Raw genomic sequence first — 25,834 nt, 5'->3', positions numbered from 1 at the left:
CAAAAAACTAGACCATGGCAGAAGTGATGGGATATAACTTATGAGATTAGGTTATAAAAAGACTGCAGCTTCTGTCTTAAGAACTCCCTCTCATCCTCTCTCCCTCTCGGATATTTTCACTCTGGGGAAAGCGGCCCTTTTGCTGAAGAACTGATGTCTCTGGCCAAGAGCCAGAGAGGATGTGAGACTGGGCAATATCCATGTGAGAGAGCTCGGAGGCAGATCTCCCCCGAGGTGAGCCTGAGGTGACTGCAGCCCTGGCTGGCCACGTGACTGCATCCTGTGATACCCTGAGCCAGAGACATTCATCTGAGCTGCTCCAGGATTCTTGACCCACAGAAACTATGAGATAATAAACATTTGTGGTTTTCAGTTAAAATCACTATAATTTTATTGGTCAAAAAAAAACCAAAATAAAGATGGACAATGCTGAAGGGTTAAAAGATGAAGTGCAAGGTTTTCAATTGCTAATGGCCAAATTTTGATTATAGTATATTATTACTCAAAAAGTTCTTTTTGTCACTTGCTTCTTCAAATTTAGAAATAACTAGCTTTGCTGATTCCTCTGACTACAGTTCTAACCAGGATTGGTTTTACTAGGATTTTCAGAAGAAAGGTCAGTACTCCAAATGGGAATTCAAATCAAATATGAATCCTCATAACGGGGACAAAGGTCACACACATTTACAGAAAGCTGACTTATGTCCCAGGCACTCTGCTGGACACTTTCTTTTCTTTTTCTTTTTTTTTTTTCACACACACACACTGTATTTTATTGGACACTTTCTTAACTTGCCCAAAGTCAGAGACTATAAGTCACACAGCTGGGATTCAAATTCAGGTCTGCCTGACTCTAGAGCTTTTCTGCCACATCACATCAGTTACTGAATATATTTCAAAAATTTACAAATCCTTTGTTACTCTGTAGCTGTAAAAGACTTTCATACAATATACAAAAAAATCATATTCTTCACAAGATTCTTCATTTCAAGTTAAAATGTTGTAAAACGGTTTGAGGTGTCATGTTGCTGGCCATTCCACAACCCATTTCCAACTCTCTTTAGCTCTATTTCCTTTCACTTTTAGCTACTTCATCATCCTTCACTGTACACAGATTATAGAACCTTCCGACTGTCTTTTGACTCACTGGAATATGTGTGCTCTTATATGCACACACTTTGGTTGACTAGAACAGAAGGAGGCCAGTGGTATGTATGAGCAGTATGATTTATTACGGACAAATAGTAAAAAAAAATGTTACTAATATCCATAGATAAATTCCTTAAGTAATATGTAAAGAGACAATATTATTAAAAGTTTGCTTTATTTTTCTGTTGAATCAAGTACTACCTCCCAGTTACAGTTAGATTTTATGCCTTACAAACGTTAGCACAGCTAGCGTCACCTCGTTGACAACTGAAAAATAAATCAAACTAGGTCCCGGTGGTTATGTCCACATCTGGGTTGTTAGGGTGATCAAGAACTCTTACTTGTTTGCTTTAGCTTTTAGTCCTTGGTTATATCTATAAAGAAAACAGAAAGAAAAAAAAATCATGGATCACAATAGATGAGACATTTATAATAAGAAGGGAATGGGAAGCATATTCCACCTCTTCTTTCTCACTAGTCAAGAGGCTATACAGTTGTAAATACAATCTTCCCAGAGGCTTATAGGAAGAAACAGGCAGATGGGAGAGTAATCCAAGGACTTTATTTGAATCTGGTTTCCAACTGTCAAAACGTCTTAACTGACATATAGTTCCCTATACAAAAATATTATTTTAATGTAAGAATATTTTCATTCTGGAACTATACAAGAGTATGACAAACATGTGAATATATGTATAAAGTTTACCAAAACGTGGTCATCTAGAACTTTTAATTTTATTTATTTATGGCTGTGTTGGGTCTTCGTTTCTGTGCGAGGGTTTTCTCTAGTTGCGGCAAGCGGGGGCCACTCTTCATCGCGGTGCGTGGGCCTCTCACTATCGCAGCCTCTCTCGTTGCGGAGCACAGGCTCCATACGCGCAGGCTCAGTAGTTGTGGCTCACAGGCCCAGTTGCTCCGCGGCATGTGGGATCTTCCCAGACCAGGGCTCGAACCCGTGTCCTCTGCATTGGCAGGCAGATTCTCAACCACTGCGCCACCAGGGAAGCCCCTAGAACTTTTAATTTTATACTCACAAAGCATCTTTCCTGAGAATAAAATCAATTGAGAATGGGCCTGTCTAATCACTAAAAATAAAATATAATTCTGTGATGCAGGCAGGCTACTGGGTTAGGAGGTTTTAATACTTAAAGTTTATTGAAACTAAGGACAATTTCTTCAATTCTCATTAATTCAAAGAAGAATTAACCACAAAGCTACAGAGTCTTTCCCTTTTACCTCACCCTGGGCTTCATTTCCTATTCTTCTCAGCTGAAAATAAAGTGGAAAATTGAATAAGCACAAGAAGGAACTTATTCCATGAAGCCTACCATACCTCCTAGATTTCTCAAAAGGTCCTGATTTCAAATATTCAACAGTATTTTCCTAAGTCCTCCATAGAGTCCAACATTTATATTTCTAACTAAATCTAATCTGCTATTGTAACCGAAAGGCCAAAAATCCTTTTGTCAAACTAAACCTAAATTTTTTTTTTTAAATTATTTGCTTTATTTATTTATTTATTTATTTATGACTGTGTTGGGTCTTCGTTTCTGTGCGAGGGCTTTCTCTAGTTGCGGCAAGTGGGGGCCACTCTTCATTGCGGTGCGTGGGCCTCTCACTATCATGACCTCTCTTGTTGCGGAGCACAGGCTCCAGACGCGCAGGCTCAGCAACTGTGGCTCACGGGCCCAGTCGCTCCGCAGCATGTGGGATCTTCCCAGACCAGGGCTCGAACCCGTGTCCCCCGCATTGGCAGGCAGACTCTCAACCACTGCGCCACCAGGGAAGACCTAAACCTGAATTTCTTATATTAGAAATAATATTTCTGAATGTGGCACTTAGTGTTCTCATAGTTCTACTACCATGAGTTAATATAAGGTCAAGATGAGATGGTGCATGAGAAAAGTACTCTGTGAATAAAATCTCTGTACTAATTGAAGTTTATATCGATATAAGTAAGCCCTAAAAATGGCTGTCAGGCATTGTGTAGAATGAGTGAGTTTATTTATTCATCTATGCGTTATGTGCTAGAATATTATAAAAAGGTTACAGAATTAAGCTACTAGTAAAGCTAGGGATAGTACAGATGAATGAAATTAAAATGTACTATACTCTGCAGAACAGAATGCCTTCTGAAAGGAAGGTAAATTATATAGCTCAATGTTTTCTATTTCTTTACTGAAATCATTCAATTTTTTTAGTTAAAGAAAGCTGTTATTCATAACATTGTTTTGTAATTTAGGAAGGTTCTATGGTTCAAATAAAGCCAGAGCCTTCATCTAAGCTCACTGCAGAGTGGTAACCAGTCCCTGACAAATAATATTAATCACTGAATTTTAAAAATTTCCAGTGCTCACAGAATACATACTTTCCAATGAAACTAGCAGCCTCACTTTAAACATCATTTCCAATACTATATAACTATACATTTAAGTCTCACTTTATTATATATAATTGAAAGTAAGTGATAAAAAATTCATGCAGAAAATTACCTAATATATCCTAAATTACATATGTTATCTTAATAAAAGAGACTCTATCAAAGGGCTGTACATCTAGGTAACACACAGATTTGAAACCTAGGTAACATACTGCCTAACACTTTTAACTCAAACCCCCAGGCTTTCTAGAAATGTTTAATGTCTGCTTCAGGCACATCCTGTCTGAGCATTATATATGAATCTTAAAAAAAAAAGTATTGCTAGCCAGATGGCTTCTGAGGCAGATTTTTTTTTACACCTGTGGTAAGCTTACCTCCAAATACGAAAGAGCTGAGAGGCTCCTGCTGTCCCGACAAAGAAATTAACAGCAAACAGACTCCAGTTTTTGGGAATAATTACAAGTGAGTATCTTGACCAAATAAACCCTGTTGAAATAAAAATTTTTTTTAAAAAAGCATAGGTACTGCTGCAATCTTATCTGAACATTTAATATTAGAGTAAAATAATTATAAATAAGACTATGACAACACAAAGTAGGACAAAGAAATGCTATAATTTGAGACATTAATGAAGTTGCTATAATTCATCATTACACAAAACACTCAGTTCTTACATCAAAGGGAAATTTTTATAACCCTCCTCTGCCTTCTTTGGCTATAGTCTAACAACTTCCTAGAGATAACACTGTTAATTTCTTTCTGTGTGAGTGTGTGTATATGTATTTCAAACATGAAACAGTTAAGCACATTGATATAAAACAAAATTATTGAACGCCCTGTATGGAAGATATTCATTTAATTTACCTGTAGCCATCAAAACAGCAGATTGGGCTGTGCTGAGTTTTTCTGCAGGTCTGGCCATGTCAGCCAATCCAGCACACACCAACCCCTAGAAATACACATTAACACATAAGAAAGAAGAAAAGCATCATGAGTATGTAGTAACGGTTCTCAATTTTAACTAAAACACAAACTATTTCCGAGATTTTCAGACTGTAGCTATGATTTTAGTATCCATGCATTAAGAAAAAATGTATCATGACAAAAAGTTACAATGAATTCAGAAATGCTTTTTGAATTAAGTTGTATTTTGTTAATCACATTAAACAGCTTCATATATTTGAAAATCAGTAGTGTGTGTATATATTTTTCTATAAGTATATTTATATTTTTGTTCTACAAATGATACTTCTTTCACATAAGAATTTATATATTCTTTATGAATGCTGGGAACCACTGGTGTGGAAGATGCCTAAAAGCTATTTGTATAAATTCCTCCTTTCATATTTTTTGCAATGTTATTCTTTTTTAAAAGTGGCAGTATCAGAAAAACTCTGCTATAATTTTAGTTTCTTGGTTAGATAATTTTTCTTTAATGTCAAACTATACCTGGTCATTTCTTCTCTGGTATGTTTTTAACACTGTTTTTTATAGAATCATACCCTACCATCAGCAACACTCAGAAAGTTTAATAATGAGTCTTCACTAGAATATTAGTTATGCTACTCTATTGCAGAGATTAGAATACATAACAGAATGATTTTTATTGATGAAAAATTCACACCAATGTAAAATGAGAGACTAGTACAAAGAACCCCTACATACCCATCACACAGTCAACAATTATTGACATTCTGCCATACTTACATCACCTCTCCTCCTCCCTTTCTCCAATTTTAAAATCAAATCCTAAATATGTCATTAGAAAATATGGTTTTAAGAAATTCATTTTCAGGTTTTTTTGAGTTTCTAAAAGATGCTCTTACATGAAAAATATAATTCAGCCCAGGGTTTTTTTCTCCTAAATAGAACATATGCATACTTGTGAATTTTTACAAATTTAAACCAAATCCAAATGGTTTTGATTTAATAAAGTCAGTAGATCAAGGAAGCAATGATTCTGGCTTAAAAAAGGGGCAAATAGTTAAATACTGAAGTATAAGTAGAGGTAAATCATGACCAATACTACTTTTCTTGTTGATTTTCACCCATAGTCCTGTGATTTTTTTCCCAAATGGTTCCTAATCATCACTCTTACATTCTTCTTCCAGGTCCCAATGTACATTTTCTCCGTTGCATATCTGTTCCACTTTGGCAGGGTGGAATACTGCCGTTGTAGAGGGGAAGAAAGGGACTGATTTCTAGCATTATTCTACTCAGTCCACATATTACTACACTGTAATAGATCTATGATGACTATAGGCTATATTCTAGCATTGTCTTTTGGAGGAAGGTAGCAGCCATGATTTTGTTTATGCTCAGAGTATACATTTTATTTTTCTGGGACATGTTAGTAATTGTGCTCTCCCACAGAGGTCTTGAGGCCCCTCTCCCACATTTCTTTCTCTCTCTCTTTTTTTTTTTGAAATATTTGCTTTATTATCCTCTCTCTTTATATGTATATATATTTTTTCTGACCCATTTACAAAGAAGTTGTAGACATCATGCCCTTTGACTCCCTAGTATTTTAGTGTACATTTGCTAAGAACAAGACTACCTTCCCATTCTCTTATATACCCACAATCTAATCACAAAATTTAACATGGATAAGACACTGTTGTCTAATACACAGTGCATAGTTAAATTTTGACAACTGCCCCCAGATGTCTTTTAAAACATTATTTTTCTTGTCCAGAGTAGTTAGGTCAGGATAATACATTGCATTTGGATGTTATGCCTCTTTAGCCTTCTTCTTTTTAAATTAAAGTATAGTTGATTTATAATACTATATTAGTTTCCTTTCCTGCATTTCTAAAAAAAAAAAAAAAAAAAAAAAAAAAAAAAAAAAAAAATCCCTTTCTAGGGGATTTCCCTGGTGGTCCAGTGGTAAAGAATCCACCTTCCAATGCAGGGGACCCGGCTTCGATCCCTGGTTGGAGAACTAAGATCCCACATGCCACGGGGCAACTAAGCCCGCGCACCATAACTACTGAGCCTGCGCGCCTCAACTAGAGAGCCTGCGTGCCACAACTACTGAGCCCATGCACCCTGGAGCCTGCACACCACAACTAGAGAGAAGCCCCCATGCCGCGAAGGCGCAGTGAAGAGCCTGTGCCGCAATGAAAGATCCCGCGTGCCTCAACGAAGATCCCGAGTGCCGCAACTAAGACCGATGCAGCCAAAAAAAAAAAAAAAAAAAACCCTCTCTACTTCTATACCACTCTAACCTCATGTAAATTACCTTATAAAATCTTACTGTGAATCTAATCTCTGCCATTTACTAGCTGGGTGACTTTGGTCAAGTTACATAACACATTGTCTTAAATTCCTCATGTATAAAATGAGAATATGAATAGCTACCCTTGCAAAAGAGATATATGATTAAATGAGATAATATGCTTCAAAAATATTTACCATAGTGCCTGGAAAATATTATTATTATCAACAACAAATAGTAGCTTACATCTTTAGAGAAGCAGAGATAAGGGAATATTAGTCTCTGTACCTTTTCCTGTATTTCTAGCCTCAGGGGCAGAAGGTCTGTGTTTCTATTCTTCTTTGTTATGAACTTTATTCAAATAATAGAACTGTAGAGTAGGAGAGTGTGTGGAGTATATCACAAGATTATGTAAAATACTCCCTAACATGGGGAGAAAGTACCAATTATAGAAAGATCCACAGTGACTTTTAAAGGGGGTCCTGTAAGTGTTTAAAAGCCTAGGCTTTGAAGTCAAATCAGAACTGAGGGTTCAAATCCTGACTCTGTCACTCACAACAGTTCTAGTTCTTTGAACCTCAGTACCTTTACACCTTTTTTCTGGTGAAGATTAAATATTAGATAATGTATTAAATAACCCAATACAGAGAGTTTGGCATCTAGTAGAATCAAGTTAGTTCTCTGTTTCCATCAATTAAAAACTGGTTTTCAAATGTGTGTGATTCTTTCTGGCACCTGGTTATCTCCACTGGGTGGAGTAAAATACTCATCAGATAGTGTAAAACATTTTTTCCTTCCTTTCTTCCTCCTTTCCTTCCTTCCTTCCAATATTTTCTCCTTTAGTAAAAAAAAAGTCATATGACACTTCTAGAGGAGGGCTAAAAATGAAATACCACTATAGAATATTCCAATTCCAAAATGCTTAGGGATAACAAAGTTCTCAAGATTTTAAAATGCGAATTAGTCTATATAAGTAGTTCCAGCTGGAAAAGCAAGTAGCTAGACATTAAAAATCTGCAGAGGTAATCTTGAAATATAGTTTGACTTATTCCTAAGGAGAACAGAAAAGAGAAAAATTAGCCACACAAAATGGCATACTGTTCAAGAGTTAAATATAACCTAGTTGGGAATTCCCTGGTGGTTAGGACTCTGCACTTCCACTGGAGGGGGCCTGGGTTTGATCTCTGGTTGGAGAACTAAGATCCCACATGCTGTGCAGAGCGGCCAAAAAAAAAAAAAAAAAAAAAAAAAAAATATATATATATATATATATATATATAAACCCAGTCTGCACAAAAAGACTATGAACAAAAAGGAAAAAAGCTCCCTCAACTGACCTCCACATAATAGTTTTCCCAGATTAGCCAATGATATCCATTCCTTCTGTAAACAAGCTAATGATGCCCATGGCTGAATACTCATGGCTAGGGGCTATTTATTCTGTATTGCACTCATGCATTTTTGCTCTCACCAGTTGAGTTATATATTTATCAAGTCACTGTGTTTGTCTTCAAACCTGTTTATACCAGTTTTAGTTGTTACTGTAATTTACCTAGTTTAATGAACTAGGTAAACAGGTGAAACACAGAAAGAGGGTTGTTATTTCTATGAAAACTAAAGTGACTGTTTTGGAAAGATTGAATAAAGGCAAGTTAAACTTGCTGTCAAATTTGGTGTGAACAAGACAGATATAAAAAGATGGGGGTGAGGGGCTTCCCTGGTGGTGCAGTGGTTAAGAATCTGCCTGCCAATGCAGGGGACATGGGTTCGAGCCCTGGTCCGGGAAGATCCCACATGCCACAGAGCAACTAAGCCCGCGAGCCACAACTACTGAAGCCCATGCGCCTAGAGCCTGTGCTCCGCAACAAGAGAAGCCACTGCAATGAGAAGCCCGCGCATGGTAAGGAAGAGCAGCCCCTCCTCGTGGCAACTAGAGAAAGCCTGCGCAAAGCAACAAAGACCAAATGCAGCCAAAAATAAATAAAATAAAATAAATTTTAAAAGATGGTGGGGAGACAAAAATCTAGCAGGTTTCTGTTATCATGAAAGTGTGTATAAACTTGCTCTGCTTTAAAGAAAACTAAACTGAAATCATGTAGGATGCACTATGGTATAATTCATCTAAGACAGATGATGTGGAACTCAAAACCAGTGGATCCATATACAAATCAAAGCTTTGGCCTTACAGTAAATGATTGATAAATGAATATGTATTTATAGTTGTTAAGTTAAAATAAAATATTTAAGGGTATGTAGTATTGCTTTTTAGAATTATCCACTTTGACCTTTATAATTAATTATTTGGCTTCAACTAAAGTGGCTAAGAAGGATTCGACCACAGTTAAATCTCTAAAGAAGTATAGTCTAAAATTTTAATGTAGAACTTAGGTGGCTTGCAGCAGCAACTGCTACATGTCATGTATAGGTTACCATAGATTAATTATTATCAAATGCTCTGGGAAAGGAAAGCATAAACTAAATATCAAAAAAAGTTTCCCCACCCGAGAACAAAACACAGAAATTTCCATTGCTATGCTGTCATCAGGAGACTATGTATGATGTCAACATGAACTTAAAATAGATATTTTTAAAGGAGACAGTCGAGAAAGCACTTATGAGTATATAATACTGTCAATGTTTCAAAACACTGATGGACCAGATCAAAGAAACATCAAAGCTTTTGGTAAAAATCAATGAACTTCTAAACTATGGTAAATTTGGGGTCAGGGGTGCCCCCAATTTATTGTAAATACATTAAGTCATTCTTATTTTTTATTAATTTATTTTTTAAAATTAATTTTTATTGGACTATAGTTGATTTACAATGCTGTATTAGTTTCTGCTGTACAGCAAAGTTAATCAGTTATACATATACATATATCCACTCTTTTTTAGATTATTTTCCCATATAGGTCATTACAGGGTATTAAGTAGAGTTCCTTTTGCTATACAGTAGGTCCTTATGAGTTATCTATTTTATTGTTCTTACTTTTTAAAAAAATTTTTAATTAATTAATTACTTTATTTATTTATTTATGGCCGTGTTGGGTCTTCCTGTGCGAGGGCTTTCTCTAGTTGCAGCAAGTGGGGGCTACTCTTCATCGCGGTGCGCGGGCCTCTCACTATCGCGGCCTCTCTCGTTGCGGAGCACAGGCTCCAGACGCGCAGGCTCAGTAGTTGTGGCTCACGGGCCCAGCTGTTCCGCGGCATGTGGGATCCTCCCAGACCAGGGCTCGAACCCGTGTCCCCTGCATTGGCAGGCAGATTCTCAACCACTGCGCCACCAGGGAAGCCCTCGTTATTACTTTTTAAATTTTGGTGCTAGAAACAATATTTCAGCAATTAATGCCACTTTGCAGGTATAATTTTAAGCGTTGGTAGGGAGCGAAGAGAAAGGAAATAGTAATATACATTTCTTAGTATTTTTTTAAATATCACTCTTTTAAATGCTTAGAGTATGAGAAGAATCATTAAAGATGATATATTGAAACTTCTTTTTTAAACTGATGGAAGCTTTTCTCAACTTATAAATCTAAAAAGAGAACTGCTCCCTAGTTCTCTGTAAAATATAGCTCCCAACCACTAATTTACTCTAATCTTGTTTTATAGATGAGACAAAAGGGCGGAGACTGAACTTGCCTAAGGCCATACAATTGAGGGACAGGTAATTCCAGTTCTAACATTCTCAACTACTTAGATTTACAGCTGAGTTTCCAAATTGTTCTAACAATTTAAAACAGTACATTTAAGAGAATTAAAATAGCCTACAACCCAAACAAAAAACAACTTTATTAAAACTTGGGCAAAGGGTTTAAATAGATACTTTTCCAAAGAAAATGTAAAAATGGTCAATAAGCACATGAAAAGATGCTCAGCATAACTAATCATATTAGGTAAATGCACATGAAAACCACAATGAGACACCACTTCACACCCATTAGAATGGCTATTATAAAACAACAGCAACAACAAAAGTAAAAAGTGTTGGCAGGGATATGGAGAAATTGATTGGAACCCCCGTGAATTGCTGGTGGAAGTGTAAAATAGTGCACCCGCTATGGAAAATGGTACAGCAGTTCTGAATATACTGAATTACCATATGATTCAGCAATTCCACATGTAGGTATATACTCAAAAGAACTGAAAGCAGGTCTGGAACAGATATTGTACACCATTGTTCATAACGGCATTATTCACACTAGCCAAAAGGTGAAGCAACCCAAGTGTCCATTAACAGATGACTGAATAAACAAAATGTGACATATACATACAATGAAATATTCAGACTTAAAAAGGAAGGAAATTCTGACACATACTACAACATAGGTGAACCTTCAGGACATTATGCTGAGTGAAATATGCCAGGCACAAAAAGACAAATACTGTAGAATTTCACTTATACAAGGTACCTAGAGTAGACAAATTCACAGATAGAAAGTAGAATGGTGGTTTCCAGGGGCTAGGGAAGAGGGAAATGAGCTATTGTTTAATGGGTTCAGAGTTTTAGTTCTGCAAGATAAAAAGAGTCCTAGAGATTGGTTGCACACTGATGTGAATGTACTCAACACGAAAAAAATGGTTAAAATGATAATTTTATGTGTATTTTATTACAGTTAAAAAAAAAGCCTGCAGACCAGTAGTTTTCAAACTTTAGAAGTCATCAGAATCACCTGGAGGGCTTTTAAGACACAAATTACTGGGCTCTATCCCTATAATTTTAGATTTAGTAAATCTGTGATGTGGCCTGAAAATGTGCATGTCTAACGTATTCCTGGGTGATGCCAATGCTGCAGGTCCAGGGATGACACTTCGAGAAGCACTGCATTAAGCCAAAATTGGCCCTTCCAACATAAAGTCAATGATTTGTTATTAACAGCCATCGCAATTATTTCTTTAGAGCTAAATGAGAGCTTTAGGAATGGAAACTCTGGCATAGTGTAAGAGCATTGGTCTTGGAGTCAGAAGTCCCATATTCTATCATTTCCCAAATGTTAATATATATACCCTTGGATAAATTCTTCTACTTTTCAAGAATAACTTTCCTTGCCTCTATTTTAGTGTTAGTATCTGAAGTTCTCATACTAAATTAATAACAAAAGTTAATTTGGGGCTGTTCTAACTAATTTAATGTTTTACATAGTCACAAAATTTTAGAATGAAGTTTCATGTTCCTAGGGCCCATAGTTATAAGCTTTTTGATAACAATACGTTCCCCAAAGGGCTCTTACCTATCTAAGGAGTTCAGAAAAACTAAAGTAGGTAGTATGCTTTATGCAGTAAAAATGATACATCTGAGAGTATTTGTATAAAATTACTTCAAGACATACCATGAACATTTAAAAGTACATCCTTCAGAAAAGTTACTTCAATTAATAAGCTCCTTTAAAGAATATCTTTTTCAGTAGCTTCTGCAAAAATTCAAGACTTACCCATTTCATAATTGGAGCCCAGAAAAATACTGTTTTGGGACCTGAAAAAAAAAATGAAAAATTTAGCAATAAACCAACTATTTTCAATATGTCTTTTAATAGCCATCACCACATTTCAAAAACTCAAAGGTTTATCAATCTATTTCTAATAATTTTTACTATGCTTTCTGCATACTTTGTATTTAAGTTAAAATTTAGAGAGTCACCACACTATCAATCTTTCATACAAGTTGTTTTGATCTCCTTGTCAATTATTTGTATTTTTGTGAACTATTAAAATTAGCTAAAGTATAATGGAGATGGTTTCAGAAACCATTCCTAATGTTTCGCCTTGAGCATGGAACTTAATGTTATTTCACTTAAGGATAATCTTCAAGTTGAGGAAATGACAAATTATGGAATTTTTGTGATACGAGCCACAGTAGATATTTTTTAGTTTTTGGCTGCAGTGGGTCTTCGTTGCTGCGCGCAAGCTTTCTCTAGTTGCAGCGAGCCGGGGGGGGCTACTCTTCGTTGCGGTGCGTGGGCTTCTCATTGCGGTGCGTGGGCTTCTCACTGCAGTGGATTCTCTTGTTGCGGAGCACTGGCTCTAGGCGCACGGGCTTTAGTAGTTGCAGCACGCGGGCTCGGTAGTTGTGGCACGTGGGCCCTAGAGCACGTGGGCTTCAGTAGTTGCGGCTTGTGGGCTCAGTAGTTGAGGTGCGCGGGCTCTAGAGCGCAGGCTCAGTAGTTGTGGTGCACGGGCTTAGTTGCTCTGCGGCATGTGAGAGCTTCCTTGACCAGGGATCGAACCCAGGTCCCCTGCATGGCAGGCAGATTCTCAACCACTGTGCCACCAGGGAAGTCCCAGATATTTATATATTCACTAATTCTATTAATATTTATTATTATAAATGACATGTCACCACATGTATTCTAGTAAAAGTTCTTATAAAAATTCTATATATTCTAGTAAAAAATTAATGAACCTAACTTTAAAGGGCACATGAGAAAGCGGAAAGCCTAGATTTGTAAGCTCCTTAATAGCAGGGACCTTGTTTTAGTTATCCTGGTACTCATCTGCCTCGTGCAAAATGTTCAATAAATGTTGACAGTATTGAAAATGACTATGGTTTCTTAGATAACCTAGAATTTGAGAAGCATGATGTTTCAGAGCTGGAAGGAAACTCAGAGATCATCTAATCTAAATCCTTCATTTTACCAATAAGGCTCAGAGAAGTTCCATAACCTACTCAAGTCATGTGGCTAGTAAGCCCAGAATTGTAACTAGAACCTAAGTCTTCTAACTCTTAAACTTGTGCTCTTTAACCACATAACATAACTGTGCCCACTTGTAACTCTTCCAAATTATATGTCTCTTTTAACCTTCCAGGGGATACAGTGACAGGAGAGAAACAGACTTTGTCCATGGTAATTTAAAAGCTAAATCCAATACAAATTAATATGGTATGTATGCTCTCAACACACTGGATCAACAAAAGACATTTTTTTCTTAACACAAAAATTAATCAATTTCACATAAGACAACAGTGATTTTAAGCAAATTCGAAATTTAAAAAATCTAATTGGGGTTTCCCTGGTGGCGCAGTGGTTGAGAATCTGCCTGCCAATGCGGAGGACACGGGTTCGAGCCCTGGTCTGGGAAGATCCCACATGCCGCGGAGCAACTGGGCCCGTGAGCCACAACTACTGAGCCTGCGCGTCTGGAGCCTGTGCTCCGCAACGAGAGAGGCCGCGATAGTGAGAGGCCTGCGCACCGCGATGAAGAGTGGCCCCCGCTTGCCACAGCTGGAGAAAGCCCTGGCACAGAAACGAAGACCCAACACAGCCATAAATAAAATAAATAAATAAAATTAAAAAAAAAATCTAATTATAATTTATATTCTAATTATATAATTATAAATCTAATTGTATTATTTCTGCCTTAATATTCCACTTTACTTTGTAAGAATAAATAATTTGTTTTTACGGATCACAAAAATCACATCTAAAATGGCATCATCACCCAAATGTAACACATTTATTTCTCTTCATCTACTCCCAGTAATATTTCTCAAATAGCACCAGCAGGTAAAGATGGATTTATCCAGTTTCCCCCCAGTGGGTGAGCATTCATGTCATTAATAATCAAGGAATGTTTCTGTTCACATACACATAAATAACATTTAAAAGATAAAATTGACTTAAACCTATTATTTAGGAACAAAACAAAAGATAGTGAAATTGAAAAAGCACGGAGGTAAAAAAAAAGAAAAAGCACATAGCTAAGTTAAGATCCAGTCATAGCTGTAGGTTTAATTTGTTGCAGAGAAGACCACTCATTCGTTCACCCATAATAATTACTGCATGCTTTACAGTGTCGTAGGCACTGCGGATGCACTGGTAAATAAAACACAGTGCTGGCTTTAAAGGGCCTAAGCACAAGCTACTAGTCCCCTTATTTGGCCTTGTCTTCATCTGGCTAACTCCTAATATCCTTCAAAAACTCATTGAAGGTTTCATCTCCTCAAGGAAGCCTTCTTTAACATCTCCAGGTTAGATTAAATGCTCCTTCTCTGAACTCCCAGAGCAGCCTGTCTATTCTTCTAGTTTACTGCACTTAACAATTAAACTGATCTATTTACGCATCTGTCACTTTAATTAGGCAAGGTCTAGAAGTCAAAGCCTGTTTCTTAGTTTTTCTTGACAAATAATATTTTTGAACAGAATTGAACTGGATTAACCATATCCAGGAGAGATGCTAATCAAAGATACTCAAATTTTAGGTTTGACCCAGATTTGCCTTGACACCGCTTCATCCTCAAGGCCGGGATTTCAGGGACATCAGGTTCCCTTTACATCAGGGAACTGGTACTAGACTTTCACTCATTAGTTACTCTACTCTTAGACCATGATACTTCCCTTTTTGGCTCCTGAAAATTCTTCCCATGAGCCTGATGCCATAATGCACTAATCCTATAAGTCAGTCTTTTCAAACTCTGGTTATTTTATTTAGTTTGAGTTTCTGAGATTCCTATCATCACACCTGGTTTATTTTTCTTTGTCATATACAAAGTCTCAGGGTCATATGCAGTATCAATTACCAAGTTTATTTCTTATCCCTGCATGAAGCTTGGCTTCATCACTCAAGGGTAAGCCAATACATTGTTTTCGTCTCTGGCTTTGGATTCCCCAACAGAACCCTCTCTTCCTATTTCAAAACTGATGCTTCCTCTTCTGCCACCCCAAAAACTGTTTCCTGAGCAATGCCTCTAAGGTTCTGGTTTCTTTACGAGCTGAAATGGTTGACCCTTCAGGGTTAAAGAACAGTCAAGCTTTTCAGTAGGTTTGCCTGGTAACTAATTTACTCAACTGCCCTGAGCTAGGTGATAATTTTAAAATAAAAACTGCCCTTCTCCCACACAACTGAACCAAACAAAAACTTCGAACATGAAATTATGGTTGCTAGAATGTGGGCCAAAGAGAAGTTTAAATATTTTATTTAGTGCATGATTTTAAACTATAAAACAAAGCCTAAATTAGTTTAACAACTGGTAAGCACTGAATTTAAAAACATCAGTGGCAAATATATATTAATAAGACATTCTAAATTTCTAATTTTTCTGAAATATCAGAGGATGATGACACCTGACACAAATAATTAGGGTTGGAGATCTGTAAGTGCAAACAAGCAGTGTTTTCTTCATTGTTAAAAAAAGGAAAAAATAGCTAGCAATACCCATGACCATATAATAGGTTAACAAAAAATTTTAAAGAAAACTTATTTTAGTTCACCCTTCCATTTTATCTTAGCTAATCATTTTCTATCTTAAAAGTAAAGAAGTCAAATAAATATAGATGTGTATGAATTCAGGAACAGAGGCTATCTTCTTGAAAACAGCAATCAGTCAATAATGGAAAGGGTAATGAGGAAACATCCCAACTGATTTTGACATTTAAAATGTAAAGTTTAAAAAAACTTGTTTATTTAAGTATAGTTGATTTATAATGTGTTAGTTTCAGGTGTACAGAAAAGTGATTCAGTTATACATATATAACTATATTCTTTTTCAGATTCTTTTCCATTTTCAGGTTATTACAAGGTATTGAACATAGTTCCCTGTGCTGTACAGTAGGTCCTTGTTATTTACCTAAAACAAAAAGTTTTGACAAAAACATATTTGGAAACAGGTATCACATAAACAGTGAGAATATAATGTCACATTGTCTTTCTAGACCTGGGAAAAATAGGTTTATGTTCTACAATGACATAGCTATTCTCACTGGAGAGCATTAAAAAAATGAAGTCATTAAATAATCATGATACCTGAAGTGATTATAACACCTTAAAATCAAGATAAGCATAAGTATAAATAGAGTATCTAGCTAACATTCATTATGATGAATGAAAAAACTTGATTAGGCAGAAATTTTGAATTGCTGAAAATATATTGAATATTTGAAAATATATTTGAATATTGAAAAAGCAGCTCTTAAGAAATTTAATTTGAAGTCCAAGATGAGGGAAGTGTGTCCCCATCAGATATAAATATACATTCCTTTAGACAAAGAATTAACTAACAATGAACACATTTTCATCTTGTTTCTTATAAGTCCACTCTTGGAAGTTGGAAAAGGCCTCAAATGCTGACTATTTAAAACTATGAACTATACAGCAAAACAAACATATGGTTACAAAAGGGGAGAGCAAGGCGGGGAGGGACAAATTAGGACTATGGGATTAACAGATACAAATTACTATACATAAAATAGATGAGCAACAAGGATTGACTGTAAAACTATGAACTATTTTCAAGCATAACAAAAAATACGAAGAATAATATAATGGTCATTTTCTTTTGTGTTGTTATATGTTTTTCTGATTTTTAAAGTGAAACTGATGTTTTCTAAAGTTCAAACTTTCACGGAAGAATTTGAAAAATTCTGCAAGGGAATATCACAACCAAATATGTAAGAGACATAAGAGACCTAAATTTTCAAACAAATTAACAAAGCTAGTTGCCTTGATGAACTTTGATGAACCTATTAATAAAACAATGACATAATTTTACTTCCTAATTTCCTTACCTGAGAGGAATGACTGCTAATGAAATACTTTATAAATTCTACCCAGAAAGTATGTCATTTATTGTATGTATGATTCTCTTCCTAGGGAAAGACTTCCTTCTTGGAACAGAATAAGTAACTTTTACACACATGCAAACGTACACATATACAAATATTGAATTGAGGTGCTCCCAATGTTGAGAATAAAGTTCTTACTGAATGCCGTCCACTACTCCACCGAATCCCTTTCATACCATTTCTCTATGGTTTACTGCTTTCAACAGCCCTCAACTTTCCTCTAACGTTCCTTGTATTAAGCAAGTCCATCTGTTTGCTATCATGTACCCAGCTACTTACAAATTCACACAGATATTGACAGTCAAAGATTACTCATTTTTATTTGTACTAAAACTAGTTCTGATTTCATACCGAGAACATGACGGGGCTACCATTTTAGAGCCAAACAATCTTTATATCTCGTGGAAGGCCTTGGAAAGAGCTCACTCAAATAGCACCCAGAACGTCATAGGTGTATAATGATTTTTAAAAGGTTGATTGAAAACAGGCTTTGGTGAAAATGCCAAAGAAAAATAACAGGTGAAGTGACTAGCTATGATAGCCAATATGCATTTTAGGGTTGATACATTTTAACTTTATACATTTCTTCAGTAACAAAGAATCAATGACTTCTAGATTTAGAAAGACTGTTGAAATCATCTAGTTCAGGCATTCATTTTATAAACCAGGTAATTGAGGATCAGAGAGGTAAAATTACTTATATAAAATACATAGCACAACAAGGATAAAACCTTAGATCCCTAAAACCTAATCTAACAATAATTATATAGTCTTCCCTGATGAAATCTGAGTTTCTTGAAGCCTCTGAAACTAAGAAAAGCCCTAGCAGAAATGCCAAATTGTAGACTATTACAGCTGGAAAGAAACTTAAAGAAAATCCAAATTCTTCCTACTTTTATACATGAAAAAGAAAAGGCACTTAAAAGTTAAGTAATTTGTCTCATATTCAGATAGCTCCAGATAGAGCAAGGACCAGAATACAGGCCTCTTTGATCCTAGTACTCTTTCTGCTATGCCATACCACACTTTAAATGTACTTCACACTCTCTCATAGACAAAATTAATATTATTACATGACTTGGAAATGACAGACTATTTTTTTTAAACTGAAGTACAGTTGATTTACAATGTTGTGTCAGTTTCAGGTGTACAGCAAAATGATTCAGTTTTATATATATATATATATAAAACTGAATATATATATATATATATATTCTTTTTCAGATTCTTTTTGCTTACAGATTATTACAAAATATTGAGTACAGTTCCCTGTGCTATACAGTAGGTCCTTGTTGGTTATCTATTTTATATATAGCAGAGTGTATATAACAAACTATTTATAGCTTCTCTTAGGGCTTGCTTCTCCTTTAGTACATCTAATGAGTCAAATTAGATGAGGCATGAACAGTCTTAATTTCTTAAAATTAGTTTAAAATCAGGTTAGTGGGCAAAAGTTATGTTAAGTGTCAAACTAACAACTACAACAAGGATTGTATTACTTTTATGATCTCTTCTGAGAATACAAAATCTCTGTGGCCAGGGATTTTAATTTTATTCACTAAAATATCTCAAATGCCAAAACAGTATCTAATATACAGCAGGCCCTCAAAAAATATTAAATAATTCAACTTTCTTGGAGCTAACTAGTTTAAAGATATTCTATTTTTCATCAATAACTTACAATTGTATTTGAAATCCCAACTTTCCATTTTGGTTCTCATTCCTTAATTTTAAGGTAACAGAGGTTATTACTGTAAAAAATAATATATGTATATTTACATATTTAGTGTATATATTTAAACATAATATATATTAACAATATGTTTAAGAATATATTTATATAGAGAGATGTATTATACATGGTATATAATACAGATATATTTAATATGATATAGATATCTAGATGTCTATCCTAGACTGGCATTAAAATTCTTCAGATAATCTCTGTAGGAAGAAAATAAATTGTTCTAACAGAGACGCTAAATAACCATGTTAATACATAACTGTGTGGGTTTCTACACTGGTTATTTATTTGATCCCCATTTGGCTTTATTTACATAAAATAAAACAATATATTCTCTGAACTAAGTTGTATTAAACTATCTAGTATAACATCAATTCCCTTAGCATTTAATTTTGAATTTTTTTGATAAAGATATTCCCTTATGAACACTGCTAATAATGGTTCATTTAGTATGTTTTTATTTTAAAAAATATTCTCTAGGTCTGTAAGATAAAAAGGAAAAACCAATTCTCTTACCTAGGAAAAATGAAAATATTCCTGTTAGGAAGACCTTAAAGTAACTTTTCCCATGAGCCTTCCCAGAGAGAACGCCATGCAATGTACAGAATATTCTCAGCAACAGCAAATTAAACACTGCAACACGTTTCATAGAAGTATTTTTTCAACAGTTCTTCCACTTAAGCCAAAATGTAATTCAATATAAGCAAAGCTATGGTAAGCAAAAATTATATGGCTCAGATAGCTGTTTTCTGGGCTGACTTAATTGAAGGATAGTTTTTATTTATTTATTTTTATTATTTATTTCTTATTTAATTCTATTTTTTCCCCCAGTTCTATTGAGATATAACTCTTTTTTTTTTTTTTTGCTGCACCACACAGCTTGTGGGATCTTAGTTCCCCAACCAGGGATTGAACCCGGGCCATGGCAGTGAAAGCACCAAGTCTTAACCACTGGACCTCCAGGGAATTCCCGAGATATAACTCTTTAGAGACTCTTATAACTCTTTAGAGACTCTTTGGACTCTTTAGAGCTGAGGTCTCCTAACTTCTTTTGAACACATTGCCTCATCAGTTAAAAAAAAAAAATTTTGAGCATACACCCCCTATATACAGTCCATATATATACATATATATAAATTAATACATATAGACTCCATAGAATTTAGTTGTGTACAGATTTTCCTTGATTTATGATAGGGTTACATCCCAATAAATCCATTGAAGGTTGAAAATATCATAAATTGAAAATTTATTTAATACACCTAACTTACTGAAGTATCATAGCTTAGCCTAGCCTACCTTTAACATGCTCAGGACACTTACGTTAGCTTACAGTTGGGCAAAATCATCTAACACAAAGCCTATTTTATAATAAATTGTTGAATATCTCCTGTAATTTATTGACTACTGTACTGAAAAACAGAATGGCTACATGGGTGCAGAATGGACGTACTGATTGTTTACCGCATGACTGACTGTGAGTTGTGGCTCGTTGCTGCCGCCCAGCATCATGAGAGCATCGTACCACATATCACTAGCCCAGGAAAAGATCAAAATTCAAAATTCAAAGTACAGTTTCTACTGAATTTGTATTGCTTTTGAACCATCTTGTAAAGTTGAAAAATCTTAAGTCTAACCATCGTAATAAAGGGACTATTTACACATACATATATATGTGTACTAATTTATTTTTATATTGTAAAACATATACAAAATGGAAACTTTAAAAAGATAAGGTAATAGTAAGTATTAATAGAAGTCCTATTGTTTTCTTCCTACATTCCAATGTTTCATTTTGTTCATGCTTTGGGATGATTCACCCCATTTTGGAGTTCATAAGTACAAAGGAATGACACTCCACTAATAAATTTTTTTTTCCCAACTAAGCTTTTAAGTAAACACTGGGCAGCATGACTTCAAGGTTATTTCTTTGAACAAATATCTAGAGCGTAGCTATGCAGCTGGTTAGTGTGGAGTCACATACTTTTATAGTCAGGAGATGGTGGGGGGAGTGACATATCTTATGAGAATTGAACTTGCTAGGACACACATTTGGTTAGAACTCTATTCTTTTTTTTTTTTCTGTTTTTTTTTTTAACATCTTTATTGGAGTATAATTGCTTTACAATGTTGTGTTAGTTTCTGCTGTATAACATAGTGAATCAGCTATACGTATACGTATATCCCCATATCCCCTCCCTCTTGCGTCTCCCTCCCACCCTCCCTGTCCCACCCCTCTAGGTGGTCACAAAGCACCGAGCTGATCTCCCTGTGCTATGCTGCTGCTTCCCACTAGCTATCTATTTTACATTTGGTAGTGTATATATGTCAATGCTACTCTCTCACTTCATCCCAGCTTACCCTTCCCCCTCCCCGTGTCCTCACATCTGCATCTTTATTCCTGTCCTGCCCCTAGGTTCATCAGGACCAATTTTTTTTTGTTTTAGCTTCCATATATATGTGTTAGCATACGGTATTTGTTTTTCTCTTTCTGACTTACTTCACTCTATATGACGGACTCTAGGTCCATCCACCTCACTACAAATAACTCAATTTCGTTTCTTTTTATGGCTGAGTAATATTCCATTGTATATAGGTGCCACATCTTCTTTATCCATTCATCTGTCGATGGACATTTACGTTGCTTCCATGTCCTGGCTGTTGTAAATAGTGCTGCAATGAACATTGTGGTACATGTCTCTTTTTGAATTATGGTTTTCTCAGGGTATATGCCCAGTAGTGGGATTGCTGGGTCATATGGTAGTTCTATTTTTAGTTTTTTAAGGAACCTCCATACTGTTCTCCATAGTGGCTGTATCAATTTACATTCCCACCAACAGTGCAAGAGGGTTCCCTTTTCTCCATATGCTCTCCACCATTTACTGTTTGTACATATTTTGATGATGGCCATTCTGACCCGTGTGGGGTGATATCTCATTGTAGTTTTGATTTGCATTTCTCTAATGATTAGTGATGTTGAGCATCCTTTCATGTGTTTGTTGGCAATCTGTATATCTTCTTTGGAGAAATGTCTATTTAGGTCTTCTGCCCATTTTTTGATTGGGTTGTTTGTTTTTTTGAGCTGCATGAGCTGCTTGTATATTTTAGAGATTAATCCTTGGTTAGTTGCTTCATTTGCAAATATTTTCTCCCATTCTGAGGGCTGCCTTTTCGTCTTGTTTATGGCTTCCTTTGCCATGCAAAAGCTTTTAAGTTTCATTAGGTCCCATTTGTTTATTTTTGTTTTTATTTCCATTTCTCTAGGAGGTGGGTCAAAAAGGATCTTGCTGTGATTTATTTATTTATTATTATTTTTATAAACATCTTTATTGGAGTATAATTGCTTTAAAAATATGGAACGCTTCACGAATTTGCATGTCATCCTTGCACAGGGGCCATGCTCATCTTCTCTGTATTGTTCCAATATTAGTATATGTGCTGCCGAAGCGAGCACTGTTGTGATTTATATCATAGAGTGTTCTGCCTATGTTTTCCTCTAAGAGTTTTGTAGTGTCTGGCCTTACATTTAGGTCTTTAATCCATTTTGAGTTTATTTTTGTATATGGTGTTAGGGAGTGTTCTAATTTCATTCTTTTACATGTAGCTGTCCAGTTTTCCCAGCACCACTTATTGAAGAGGCTGTCGTTTCTCCACTGTATATTCTTGCCTCCTTTATCAAAGATAAGGTGACCATATGTGCATCGGTTTATCTCTGGGCTTTCTATCCTGTTCCATTGATCTATATTTCTGTTTTTGTGCCAGTACCATACTGTCTTGATTACTGTAGCTTTGTAGTACAGTCTGAAGTCAGGGAGCCTGATTCCTCCAGCTCCATTTTTCTTTCTCAAGATTGCTTTGGCTATTCGGGGTCTTCTGTGTTTCCATACAAACTGGGAAATATTTTTTCTAGTTCTGTGGAAAATGCCATTGGTAGTTTGATAAGGATTGCATTGAATCTGTAGACTGCTTTGGGTAGTATAGTCATTTCCACAATGTTGATTCTTCCAATCCAAGAACATGGTATATCTCCATCTGTTTGTATCGTCTTTAATTTCTGTCATCAGTGTCTTACAGTTTTCTGCATACAGGTTTTTTGTCTCCTTCTGTAGGTTTATTCCTAGGTATTTTATTCTTTTTGTTGCAATGGTAAATGGGAGTGTTTCCTTAATTTCTCTTTCAGATTTTTCATCATTAGTGTACAGGAATGCAAGAGATTTCTGTGCATTAATTTTGTATACTGTTACTTTACCGAATTCATTGATTAGCTCTAGTAGTTTTCTGGTAGCTTCTTTAGGATTCTCTATGTATACAGAACACTATTCTTGCTCTACAGAAGTAGATTATTCTGTGCCAGAGACAATATGTAGAAAAATGGATGATGAAGGCCACAGGTCTAACTCTATATATAATGCAATATTCTACTCTAATATATATTTATATAAAGATATATTCTTGTAAACTGTCTCGACGTACTTGTCAATGATACAATGAAATCTCAAAATTTTAGCCTTGCATATTACTGTAAAAACCTGCAGTATGTGAATCTACTCTAATGTTTAATATAATGATTCCATAACATACTATTACGCAAAATAGTACGCAAAAACCTTGAATATTCACTCTGATAACTCTTGGAACAATAATCAGTGTTTCCTCAGATTTTATTGAGTACTTATGAATCAATCAACAGTTATATTTTTCATGTTTCTTCATTTCTACAATGGTGTGCCTACCCTACAACATTTTAATCACAAATAATTTTGCAGTGATAGGTATTCTTACTCTGCATATTGGTGAAAAGCTTAATAAGAGGGAACCAACACTAACATTTGTTGAGAGTCTACGTGCAAACACTGCTACATGTTTTACAGAGAATACATCACTTAACTTTCACAACAATCCTTAAATGGTGATAATTATTATCCCCATTTCATAGATTAGAACTAAAGGTTGGGGTCAAGGTCACACAGCCAAGATTCAAATCCAGGTCAGTCTGGCTTCAAAGCCTATGCTCCTTCCATTACACTGAAAAAAAAGGGTTACAATAACTGAACTAGTCCAAGAGAACCCAGATAAAATGCACAATCTACTAACCAATCTCAAATGAAAGATAATTCCTTTTCAATATAAAAGTCGAATAAAGTATTATAAAGAATCATTATAGGTGGTTAAGGCCAAGGCCTTGGAAAGGATCACTATAAAACTACCCTCCAATTCTGTTTTAAAGTAGTTTAAAATTGCTCCTCCTCTATCCTGTCTTTATCCTACAACCCAAACACAGAGCTTAAGAGGGTCAGGGTTCACTACACAGAATTCAGTTGAGTCTGAAGCCCAGATTATTACAGAAGCATTGCCCAATTCTCCCTCCTGAACATCTCTGCCACAAAACACAGCATAATTCCAAAAATTGTGTGTTAAAAGAACCAAAAGGCAAATAAACTAAATAAGCTTCTTCATCAGTAAAAACCTCTCCTTAAAGATCAATTTGATAAGGGGTAAACTACTGCAATAAGTAATATTATACTAAAGTATAATTCCAAGACACAGTTCACTCCATTATCAAACTGGAAATTAGATTTAGTAACCATCTCAGACTCCCAAGAGCTGCTTCATAGTCAGATATGTGGGGAGATAGAGAGTTGGAGGAATTGGGATCTTCCAGTTTCTTATAGAATTATTTTTTTCAACCACAAGAACATTGTTTTCCAATAGGTTAAAGAGAGAGCTAACATTTACCGAGCATTTGTGAAGAATCAAACACATACATTATCTTTAACTCTCACATCGATCACATTTTACAGAAACTAAGATCTAGGATTTCGCCCAAGGTCATATCGATAGTAAGCAGCAGAGCAAAATTTAAAACCAGGTCTGTCTACACAAAAAGGTCCAGGGAGAGCTTGTTCAGTAGTAATTTCATAAATAAGGATAGACTTAAACAAACTAGACCTATGCGGCAAGGAATGACACTGACTCAGAAACCGGCTAACACATCTGCAGGCCTGTCAGCTGGAGCTGAAGGAAGTATGACCTTTACTCCAAACCCTCCGGGGCGGAAAGACAGCTCTTCTCCGCGTGGGTCAATATACCACTACTCATGGAGGGAAAGAGGAGAGAATGAGGTTTCCTGGTGGCCCAGACCCTTTCTTGGCCGCAGAAATGGAGAAGGATCAAACCCAGAGGCTCGGTCCGGGTCTGAGTTGTGCCTAAGGGAAGGGGTGCGACAAAGGTCGCAAAGGGCGCAGACTTGAAAATAACGAGTTTATGAGAGATGCTGGAAAAGAAAACATGAAAAGCAGGGAGCATAGGAAAGTACACGGATTCACTTGAGGGAAGGGGGTTGGGGCTGTGGGTGACGCCTCCAGCGGCAGAGTTGTCAGTGGGCCTCTAAAGGGAGGGAAGGGACAGGGAGGGAAGGTCTCGGTGGGAGCCACTCTGGGTTCATTACCTGCTGGGTGGTTGTACAACGGCCTCAGTTTCTCAGGCAGCAGAAGCTCCACTTTATCAAGGACCCGGTGGTAGGAGGCCCGCAGGCCCCGGGCGCCGGCGGCTGACATTTCTGCGGACGAGTGATCGTGGGCAGCTGGGTAGGGCAGCGGCCGCGTGCTCCTCCCTGGCTGGCAATGAAGGGCAGCTCGTCACTTTCCCCTGTCTCAACGCCTCGCGACCTCCTCTCTCCCAAGGCAGCTCAGCCTGCTCCCCTATGAACCGCCCGGCGGCCCGCGCCTAGAGAAGATTGTGGGGGCGGAGACTCTGCGACGGCCCGCCCCGAGCCCGCCTCCTGGCCTCCG

General features: G+C 36.3%; 1 protein-coding gene across 2 annotated transcripts; it reads right to left on the bottom strand.

Annotated features, from left to right (window-relative positions):
• Positions 1-1,307: 1,307 nt before the first annotated feature.
• MPC2 (mitochondrial pyruvate carrier 2) lies at positions 1,308-25,816 on the bottom strand. Of its 2 annotated transcripts, none has more exons than XM_082361203.1 (5): positions 25,492-25,802; positions 12,176-12,216; positions 4,394-4,478; positions 3,904-4,015; positions 1,308-1,523 (listed from the first exon to the last, which is right to left on the bottom strand). In XM_082361203.1, exons 1-5 carry the CDS (start codon positions 25,598-25,600, stop codon positions 1,487-1,489), a joined length of 384 nt encoding a protein of 127 aa, XP_082217329.1. In that variant the 5' UTR covers positions 25,601-25,802; the 3' UTR covers positions 1,308-1,486. The 2 variants fall into 2 exon arrangements, with proteins under 2 accessions (XP_082217329.1, XP_082217330.1); XM_082361204.1 differs by lacking the exon at positions 1,308-1,523 and adding an exon at positions 1,693-2,418 and having other exon boundaries at positions 25,492-25,816.
• Between the last annotated feature and the right edge of the window lie 18 nt (positions 25,817-25,834).

The sequence above is a fragment of the Balaenoptera borealis genome (genome assembly GCF_965194805.1).
Source record: "Balaenoptera borealis genome assembly, chromosome: 1".
NCBI classification, from domain to species: domain Eukaryota; kingdom Metazoa; phylum Chordata; class Mammalia; order Artiodactyla; family Balaenopteridae; genus Balaenoptera; species Balaenoptera borealis.
This window is presented reverse-complemented; position numbering and strand designations above follow the sequence as displayed.

Coding starts and splice junctions, on each gene's coding strand:
- MPC2 (XM_082361203.1), bottom strand. CDS start 25,600: ATGTCAGCCGCCGGCGCCCGGGGCCTGCGGGCCTCCTACCACCGGGTC. Junction 12,217..25,491: donor GTTGTACAACCACCCAGCAG/GTAATGAACCCA, acceptor TTTTTTTTTCAG/GTCCCAAAACAGTATTTTTC. Junction 4,016..4,393: donor TGCTGTTTTGATGGCTACAG/GTAAATTAAATG, acceptor TTATTTCAACAG/GGTTTATTTGGTCAAGATAC.